This window comes from Electrophorus electricus, chromosome 2 (assembly GCF_041902795.1).
Source record: "Electrophorus electricus isolate QZ-2024a chromosome 2, ASM4190279v1, whole genome shotgun sequence".
NCBI classification, from domain to species: Eukaryota; Metazoa; Chordata; class Actinopteri; order Gymnotiformes; family Gymnotidae; genus Electrophorus; species Electrophorus electricus.
In genome coordinates, this window is record NC_137498.1 from 14968431 (window position 1) to 14979284 (window position 10854).

The window sequence follows — 10854 nt, forward strand, 5'->3', positions numbered from 1 at the left end:
TAAAACACATTGTTTACTCTCCCATTTCTTACAGTCCATATATGGAATATAATCTGTAAAAATAGCCTGTTTTGAAATCACTGTTTCTCTGATGTCATGAGAACCAGCTCATTTACTTATCTCTGCCTCTTTGGCCTACAGCAGTTTAACCCCTAACACCTACATTGCAGTTCTCAGGCATATTTCAGCTCTTAGTGCTTTTTAAATGAAGCACAATACAGGGCAGCCAATCAGAACAGAGCTCATTTATCTTGCATCTCAAAGGCACAGCAACAGAAACTGCCTGTTTAATTCCAAGGGATAAAGAGAGGATGGAAAATAGTTGTGTAAAATTGAATTATGACTCTTTTTGAAAGATAACGCCACAAAAACATTGTAAGAAGACGCCTAAGAAAACTCTAAAATAAAGGAAACATGTAGGATATGTGACCTCTAAAGACCTTTTGGTGTATTTGGTGAGGTGGGAAGGTGAGTGGCTACAGCTACAGCTGAGGAAGCACCAGGGGCTTCTGTCTGGGTCTCACTGGGCAGCCATATGCAGGGCAGCTGTGTACAGCACAGGTTCTGAACTTGGCTGAAGGTTGCAGTTTCAGCACCTTGGACAGCAGTCAGGCTGCCTTGGAGGTGAAAGATGTTTGGTCTGTGGTATTGGTCTACAACTCTGAACACGTTTTACTAAAGTCCGTCCTTATTTGGTCCTTTTAATGAAATCTACATCTCTAAGTACAAACCCCATCTCTAAGTAAAACTCAATGTCATCTCTTGGAAACATTGAAATAAAAAATGAAAAAAAAAAAAAAGCAAAGCATTAGCCATTAGATTAGAACATATTATTCCATCACTGATACACCCTGATCAAACTGGTTTCATCAAAGGAGACACTCAGCCATTAACAGGGTAGACTACTTAACCTAATACTGTGACGGTGGCAGTTCAGAGGGAGCGAGAGGCAAGGTTGCGCCAAAGTGCTCTTTATTTTCCATTGTCAATATGTGACGGTACCACTACTAATGACAAACACTACTCTGTTCCAGTAGTCCTTGTAGCGATGTACACGTTGGGAGTGAGCAGTCCGACGGGCCACTAATGTGCTACACTCTCTCTTGACCTGTGAGTTTAAATAGAGAGAACGAACAAGAACAGGTGAAGGTGATTAGTAGTCAGGAGACTGGGAATGAGGCAGGTGTTTAGTGTGATCCCTAGCAGGAGTGGGCGTGTCCCTCCCTCTGGCTGCCCGGCCAACCGTGACAAATACGTCACACCTCACTCCACATATTAGAAACAGCTATACAGAGAAGGCCTTCAGTAAAGAAAACCTGAAGTTTTTCTCCTCACATTGTGTAAAATCTTTAAAACCACACCTGAGGCCACAGTCAGTACTAATATAATACCATCACAAAATGTGCATAGAGGTACTAGGCAAGGAAGCCCACTCTCTCTATTGCTGTTCTCAGTTATTTTATATATACATTTATTTATTACTATTTTTGCTTTTTAGGGGGGTTGTCTCTGTACAGTTTTTATTTTATTTTGTTGTTGTTGTTACAGCGCAGTGCACACTAGCCTACAGCCTCAATTAGTTACTTTACAGATATTCAGCATTTAGCAAACAGTTAAACAGCTTTTGACAGCTTTAACAACAAAAAGAACAAAGTAACAAAGAGAAAAGGAGAGAAAATGTTTCTACTTCCTGTGATAACTGTTGGGTTGTGATGACATTGTACTGTCTACATCCAAAGTGGTCTTTACTTTGGTGACTCCTTTATTGGTTCTGTGTCAGTGGGTGGATTTCACAGCTTCTCTTAAGTAGTTTTTTCTTAATAGTATGAAAACTACAACATGATCATAGACTGCTGCCTCCACCTGTACTCTATGAATAATATGAATGTTATCAGACAATGCTCGTGTTTACCTGATTAAATGATCAATGTTTATTTTGATCAGCATGTAGTCTAGAGCTTTTCCTGTCTGATCTGTCTAATATTTGCTAAGCTACACATTCAGTTTGGCCCTCTGATCACTTTAAGTGCAGGAGTGAAATGATGTGTCCAAACAGTGCTGAGGGGGATCACTGTGTAGCACTACTTCTTACTGCAGGATCACTTTACTGAGGATGGGGTCTGAACACTGGCAGCTCAGGAGGAAGTGATCACACTAGAAAGACACTGTTTCATTGTTAGATTTAGTCTGGATGTGAAAGAGAAAGAAGTGGAGGAATCATTTATTTTGCACTTGAACACACTTCCCCTCTACTGTGGATATTAGTGTGTGGAGAATTTCAGTGGAGTTCTACTGAGAGAGTTGTAGAGTTCCAGGTCATAGTCGTATGGTGGTTCCACTAGACAGACTGTAGTCTGGGGTGGTTTTCAGTGTTCAGTACACTGTAGTTTTGTAGAGTGTATAAGATGTGTAGCAGCGTTACTGCTGTAGCTGTGTGTAGTGTGTTGTGGAATGCAACTGTGTTTTTATCTACAGATGTGTTTTTACTTTCTTTTTGGAAATGATGTGCAGACGAAGTCCTGTGAAGCGTTTGAGGTTCTTCCTTATTGTACTGCTGAATGATTCGAAGCATTGGAGCATTGAAAGCTGGTGACAAACAGCGACACCTGGTGGTTTTCAGAAATTATAGCAGGCATCGATTCAAAACTGCGCAGCATTATAAACAATACAACACTGCACCGCCATCATATTTCATTAAAAAAAAAAAGATGATCAGTAATGATGTTTAGTAATTATATTCTACAATAATTAGTTTAAAATCATTGTTTCCCTTTTTATGTGAAAACATAATACAAAACTGTACTGGGAGACAACAGGTTGATGTAATGAAACATTTACCCTCCCTTTTGGGTTCTATAATTTGCACATTTCCAATTTTTTAGTAAAAAGATAAAGCTTCCAAGTTATAGGACAGTGCCAAACTTATGAAACAGTCTCAATCTCATCCTGTGTATCTGTGATGTTTGAAGCTTCAAACAAGATTAGTCACGTTATTAGTAACTTTAGTGGTAATGTTAGTGGTAATAGTAACTTTAGTGGTAATGTTAGTGGTAATAGTAACTTTAGTGGGAAGGGAGAGGGAGAGAAGGAAGGAGGGAGGGAGTGAGTGAGTGAGTGAGTGAGTGAGTGAGAGGGAGGCAAAGACAATCTATAATCAATATAATCAGACATTTACATCTTATAACTTGATGGTCATGCATACATCATACTAACATCTATTGGGAAATCTCTTAGTGATTTCTAGTACCATCATCATTTGGCTGGTACCATCAGTACCATCAGGTGACTGGACCTGGAGCAATTAAGTATGTCATATATAATAATTAAGTATGTCATATATAATAATAATGGAGTATGTCATATATAATAATAATAATGGAGTATGTCATATGTAATAACAGCCATTTTACATGTAAATGTGCAGCCATGTTTAATAGTGAAGGCCTTTATCTCGTGTGTTTCTGCAGGCTGCATGTTGGTAGGGAATCTGAGGACAGACGTCATCACTGCATACACAGGAGACTCAGTACAGCTGCCCTGCTCCTGTACTGAACCACACGCCAAACCTGAGAGTTTCACCTGGCAGAAATACAACACAAGAAGACAAACATGGGATGTGTTCACCAGTGAGAGTGAACAGTACAGAAACAGAGTTCAGATGGGTACTGCTCACTCTCCAGGAAATCTCTCTCTACTCATATCACACCTGACTGAAGAGGATGAGGGAGAATACTGGTGTTATCTTAACCAGTGGAACTATAAATACATCAAACTCATCATTAAAGGTAAAACACGGTATTTGATCCAAATCCAACTGCAAATGATAAATCCAGCTTTAAGGTTTTCTTATGTATCCACACTAGCAAAGTCTTGGTTGTCTGAGTTACTTGTAGACTTTCTGCTGTTATATTTGCTGTTGTGCTGTCATCTGTGCACATTACCAGTAACGTTTAGTTCAGTGATGGTCAAATACTCCTTTAATTGTAACAAATATCTTGGGCAGTTCAAGTAAGAATGTCTCAGGTTTTTAACACACATGCTTCTTTGTTTTGGTTTTTCTGTCACTGTTTTCATCTTTGTCTAGTTTGCATTCGTTAATCTTTGTATAAATATCCCTTGTTTTATCATCTTGGTTGTGGGTATCTGAATGTGCGCTCTCTCGTCCTCCCGTGAGTTTATTGTTGTTTGGTAACGTTATTAGCCTGCTCGTTATTCTAGTGTTTACTGTTTAACTTCCTTCTTGGTAATGATGTGCAGACGAAGTCTTGTGAAGCGTTTGAGGTTCTTCCTTATTGTACTGCTGAAGGATTCGAAGCTTTGGAGCATTGAAAGCTGGTGACAAACAGCGACACCTGGTGGTTTTCAGAAATTATAGCAGCTAAAGATTCAAAACTGCGCAGCACTATAAACAATACAACACTGCACCGCCTTCATATGTCATTAAAAAAAAAAAAAAAGGATGATCAGTAATGATGTTTAATAATTAAATTCTGAAATAATTTGTGTAAAATCATTGTTTCCCTTTTATGTAAGTACAACAGGTTGGCGTTAGGAAATGTTTACTCTCACTTTTGACTTCTATAATTAGCACATTTCCAATTTTTTTTAGTAAAAAGATAAAGCTTCCAAGTTATAGGACAGTGCCAAACTTATGAAAGTCTCACCCTCATTCTGTGCTTCAGTGACGTCTGAAGCTTCGACCATCATTATTCACGTGTTGTTAGTAACTTTAGTGGTAATATTAATGGTAATATTAACTTTAGTGGTAATAGTAACTGATACAAGCTTCGGTACACTGTGTGATACGAGCTTCGATGTCTTAGTATCAAATGTTACATCACAATTTTATTGTTTCTGCACAGTTCCTGTATCATTTTTCTCCCTTTTTGGTGTTCCATTTAGTCATTGCTTAGTTTGCATCATTTTGTTAATTTTGCCGTTGTGTCTACCTGTTTTGCAAATGAAGAACTTTCGTTTACACATGTGCGTCAAGTCCTGTCTGCCTCTGCGCTACATTATCGTTCTGAAAACTACACAGTGTGCAGATCATTAATGTTGGTGGACCAGCTGGATCAAAATCACTAATGTGTTCTTATTTTAGATTTTTGATTTAAAACATCTAAAATAAGAAGCAAGGCTTTACTATGACAAGTTGCAAATGGGCGTAAACAAACAGTCATAAAAGTTGATTTAGTCAATGTTGATGTCAGCTTGACATTACAAGTGACATATTTGGAGCTTGTTACTGTAATTATTTACCCCTGTCCCACTTACCTACAACCAAAGGCAGAGGTGCCGGCAAAGGTTTAATGCACATAAAATTACAAAATGTATCTGATTCCAAATTATTCCTGTAATTATAATTTATATTCTGAAGAGAATGCTCTACTGCATTGTCTAGCATGTGTTATGAGAATATACATAACCACCTTTCTGAAATTCCTGTCTTAATGCATCCTGCTTTTTCAGTGGTTCTGTCAGCCTAACATAGGATTTGACCTACTAAACTTATAGTGCAGAGATTGGATACTTTACAGGAAACTGGTGTCAGCACTCTAAATATATATAAAAATATAGCTGGCTCTTCACTCGGCCTCAATCTACCAGTGTAGAGAATTTTGACTACACCTTTGGATTTCCCCTCTCTTCATAAATTATCAGTGATTAACATCATCTGCGAGTGTCTGGAGTCCATCAGTCTCATTACAAATACTACGCGGAGAGCCGAGCTTCATAAGTTCAATGTAGCAAAGGGTTAAAGAAGGTGAAGTGGGTGGCCAGGCCGGGAACAGTAGAGCATGTCTGCTGGAGCATCGAGAGAGAGAGAGAGAGAGAGAGAGAGAGAGCACAAGCCGAAGGGAGAGATTTCTCCAAATGTACGTCTTCAGTCCACCAACTCTGCTCCAGCTCCACTCTCAGCTCTGCTCCAGCATTAACTCCACACGGTTCAGAATTTCTTTATTCTTATCTTGATTGATCAACAGTAGAGTTTGTCCAACAATGAATAATCAAAGAGTGACCACATACGAGCAGCATCCCTGTCATAGCACATCCAAGAGGAACCCACAGCTGGTAGAGTGATTTACTGTCCTGAATAACATTTGATGAATAACAATATCTCTGCAAGAGACCACAGATGACCACAGCAGTTGGGGCAAACAAGAACAAGACTTCATAGTTGAGAGTTTGGCCTACACATATAAATATGTTACAATTTTCTTGGTTGAAATGACATAGTATGCCATGACAAATGACGCTGTAGCTCAGTCTCTCTCAGTGTACACATATCTCAGCTACCTGTATGAGGGCATTATGGAATTTGTAGTTCATGAAGCATTTATGTATAAAGTCTTGTAATTTTGCTCTTTTTTTATCTTAATTTTGTAGCTGCTTGGGTTGAGGCTTTAGATTAGAATTTTCTGGAATGTCTATGGAAATAATGACCAATATGCTTCCAGATCCAAGACTGTTGAATAAATGTGTGATCACTGTTCTCCCTCTGACATATGCTGCCTGCTAAGGCATCTTATTTAGGTTCAATTTAAAGGCAGCATCAGACACTAAATCTGCAGTATAAATAATCTTTCACACCGAACACGAGAAAAATCTGCCTGGTGAAAAACCTCATTCACTTGAAGGGGCAAGAGCTTTACTTGCTTCTTTCTGAAAGAAAAGCAGCTGCTATTCTTATACTAATTATTAAAACAATGTCACAAGTAGTGTTAGCTGTTTTCTGAAGGACTACGTTCCCCAAAATTACACAATACCAAGACCGCCCATAATCCCCTCATTTTGCTCCACCCATGTGAAAACATGAGCGAGGTGGCAGTTAGATGTGACCGACGCTTAAGTCTTCATACATGATGGGAATGGAAATCTAATTAGAATGGGAATCTAACTGGATCATTTCTGTTACTCAGACCTTTGCCTGTACAGACAACACCAGACCCCTCACTAGACACACAGACAAACTCAGTGAGATCAGGTGGAAAACTGAACAAACATCAGCATTTCAAGAATCTGTAGCATTTGTTGTATGTGCCACTTGACTGCTGTAACAGCTGGAGAACCGCAGGGCGCGGAGCAGGACGCACAGACTCCCTCGACTTTGACACACATTTATTAACACGTAACGCTTACGACGATGGCACTCACACAACATAAACGGATAACATGAATACACGTAACACTGGCAGGAACATGACAGCAACATGAACATGTACGTTTAACATGAATACACGTAGGACTAGCAACACAAACAATGACCAACACTAATGCACACACCAACAGGGGTTTAAATACACACAGACACACACAACATTAAACCAGGGGCAGGTTTGTGCCATCATGGGGGCGTGGTTACAAAACAAAAAATCATTTCAACTGCACTCAGTGGGCTGTACTGCATATAGCGACTGGTCTGTACCAATAACTACTGTACTACATAAAACAAAAAATCTATCCAGCAGCAGGATCTGCAGTTCTACTTCTGTCTGTTTCTAGTTACATCTTCTGTTTGTATTTGTATTTCATGCCTGTAGTTAATGACTCTTGTCTTCTGTCCTTTTTAGGTTCTAGTCAGTTATATACCCATATTACACACAACTTGTTTAGTTTCCTTATTTAGTTACTACTGTTCTCATTTGCTCTAGAGAGAGGGGGAGAAAAAGAAAGAGGGAGAGAGAGAGGAGGGAAGGAGAGAGAGAGAGAAAGGAAGAAATAGAGAGAGAATGAGGGATAGAGAGAGAAGGAGAGAAGGAGGGAGGGAGGGAGCGAGGGTGGGCAGAGGGGGAGAGAGAGAAGGAGGGAGGGAGAGAGACAATATATAATCAGACGTTTACATCTTATAACTTGATGGTCATGTATCCATCATACCAACATCTATTGGGAAATCTCTTAGTGATTTCCAGTACCATCATCAGTTGGCTGGTACCATCAGTACCATCAGGTGACTGGACCTGGAGCAATTAAGTATGCCATATATAATAGTTAAGTATGTCATATATAATAATAATGGAGTATGTGATATACAATAATAATTAAGTATGTCATATATAATAATAATAACGGAGTATGTCATATATAATAATTAAGTATGTCATATATAATAATAATGGAGTATGTCATATATAATAATAATGGAGTATGTCATATGTAATAACAGCCATTTTACATGTACATGTGCAGCCATGTTTAATAGTGAAGGCCTTTATCCTGTGTGTTTCTGCAGGCTGCATGTTGGTAGGGAATCTGAGGACAGACGTCATCACTGCATACACAGGAGACTCAGTACTGCTGCCCTGCTCCTGTACTGACCCACACGCCAAACATGAGAGTTTCACCTGGAGGAAACGCAACACAAACAGAAACACATGGGACGTGATCACCAGTGAGAGTGAACAGTACAGAAACAGAGTTCAGATGGGTACTGTTCACTCTCCAGGAAATCTCTCTCTATTCATATCACACCTGACTGAAGAGGATGAGGGAGTCTACAGGTGTTATCCTAACCAGTGGAACTATAAAGCCATCAGACTCATCATTAAAGGTAAAACACTGTATTTGATCCAAATCCAACTGCAAATGATAAATCCAGCTTTAAGGTTTTCTTAGGTATCCACACTAGCAAAATCTTGGTTGTCTGAGTTACTTGTAGACTTTCTGCTGTCATATTTGTTGTTGTGCTGTCATCTTTGCACATTACCAGTAACCTTTAGTTCAGTGATGGTCAAATACTCTTTTAAACAATGTCACAAGTAGTGTTAGCTGTTTTCTGAATGACTACCTTCCCCAAAATTACACAACATCAAGAGCAGCCATAATCACCTGATTTTGCTCAACCCATGTGAAAAAATTAAATCTTAAATCTTAAGTCTTCATACATGATGGGAATGTAATTAGAATGGGAATCTAACTGGATCATTTCTGTTACTCAGACCTTTGCCTGTACAGACAACACCAGACCCCTCACTAGACACACAGACAAACTCAGTGAGATCAGGTGGAAAACTGAACAAACATCAGCACTTCAAGAATCTGTAGCATTTGTTGTATGTGCCACTTGATTGCTGTAACAGCTGGAGTGCCGCAGGGCGCGGAGCAGGACGCACAGACTCCCTTGACTTTGACAGACACTTATTGATACATAACGCTTACGACGACGGCACTCACACAACATAAACGGATAACACGAATACACGTAACACTGCAGGAACACTAACGACGGCAACACAAACATATACGTTTAACATGAATACACGTAGGACTAGCAACACAAACAATGACCAACACTAATGCACACACCAACAGGGGTTTAACTACACACAGACACACACAACATTAAACCAGGGGCAGGTGTGTGCCATCATGGGGGCGTGGTTACAAAACAAAAAATCATTTCAACTGCACTCAGTGGGCCGTACTGCATATAGCGACTGGTCTGTATCAATAACTACTGTACTACATAAAACAAAAAATCTATCCAGCAGCAGGATCTGCAGTTCTACTTCTGTCTGTTTCTAGTTACATCTTCTGTTTGTATTTGTATTTCATGCCTGTAGTTAATGACTCTTGTCTTCTGTCCTTTTTAGGTTCTAGTCAGTTATATACCCATATTACACACAACTTGTTTAGTTTCCTTATTTAGTTACTACTGTTCTCATTTATCTAGAGAGAGGGGGAGAAAAAGAAAGAGGGAGAGAGAGAGGAGGGAAGGAGAGAGAGAGAGAAAGGAAGAAATAGAGAGAGAATGAGGGATGGAGAGAGAAGGAGAGAAGGAGGGAGGGAGGGAGGGAGGCAGGGAGCGAGGGTGGGCAGAGGGGGAGAGAGAGAAGGAGGGAGGGAGAGAGACAATATATAATCAGACATTTACATCTTATAACTTGATGGTCATGTATCCATCATACCAACATCTATTGGGAAATCTCTTAGTGATTTCCAGTACCATCATCAGTTGGCTGGTACCATCAGTACCATCAGGTGACTGGACCTGGAGCAATTAAGTATGCCATCTATAATAAAAATGGAGTATGTGATATACAATAACAATTAAGTATGTCATATATAATAATATTAACGGAGTATGTCATATATAATAATAACCATTTTACATGTAAATGTGCAGCTATGTTTAATAGTGAAGGCCTTTATCTCGTGTGTTTCTGCAGGCTGCATGTTGGTAGGGAATCTGAGGACAGACGTCATCACTGCATACACAGGAGACTCAGTACAGCTGCCCTGCTCCTGTACTGAACCACACGCCAAACCTGAGAGTTTCACCTGGCAGAAATACAACACAAGAAGACAAACATGGGATGTGATCACCAGTGAGAGTGAACAGTACAGAAACAGAGTTCAGATGGGTACTGCTCACTCTCCAGGAAATCTCTCTCTACTCATATCACACCTGACTGAAGAGGATGAGGGAGAATACTGGTGTTATCTTAACCAGTGGAACTATAAATACATCAAACTCATCATTAAAGGTAAAACACGGTATTTGATCCAAATCCAACTGCAAATGATAAATCCAGCTTTAAGGTTTTCTTATGTATCCACACTAGCAAAGTCTTGGTTGTCTGAGTTACTTGTAGACTTTCTGCTGTTATATTTGCTGTTGTGCTGTCATCTGTGCACATTACCAGTAACGTTTAGTTCAGTGATGGTCAAATACTCCTTTAATTGTAACAAATATCTTGGGCAGTTCAAGTAAGAATGTCTCAGGTTTTTAACACACATGCTTCTTTGTTTTGGTTTTTCTGTCACTGTTTTCATCTTTGTCTAGTTTGCATTCGTTAATCTTTGTATAAATATCCCTTGTTTTATCATCTTGGTTGTGGGTATCTGAATGTGCGC

The 10854-nt window shown here is 39.4% G+C and overlaps 1 protein-coding gene across 1 annotated transcript; it reads left to right on the top strand.

Annotated features, from left to right (window-relative positions):
* Window positions 1-3472: 3472 nt before the first annotated feature.
* Window positions 3473-10854, top strand: LOC145643471 (polymeric immunoglobulin receptor-like). The gene is made up of 3 exons (XM_081694751.1): window positions 3473-3785; window positions 8231-8548; window positions 10167-10854. The coding sequence occupies exons 1-3, from the start codon at window positions 3473-3475 to the stop codon at window positions 10709-10711; spliced, it is 1176 nt and encodes a 391-aa protein (XP_081550877.1). The 3' UTR covers window positions 10712-10854.

Bases quoted from the DNA above. Each gene is read 5' to 3' on its own strand.
- LOC145643471 (XM_081694751.1), top strand. From the start codon at position 3,473: ATGTTGGTAGGGAATCTGAGGACAGACGTCATCACTGCATACACAGGA. The intron at 3,786-8,230 runs GTAAAACACGGT...GTGTTTCTGCAG, and splicing joins CATCAAACTCATCATTAAAG to GCTGCATGTTGGTAGGGAAT. The intron at 8,549-10,166 runs GTAAAACACTGT...GTGTTTCTGCAG, and splicing joins CATCAGACTCATCATTAAAG to GCTGCATGTTGGTAGGGAAT.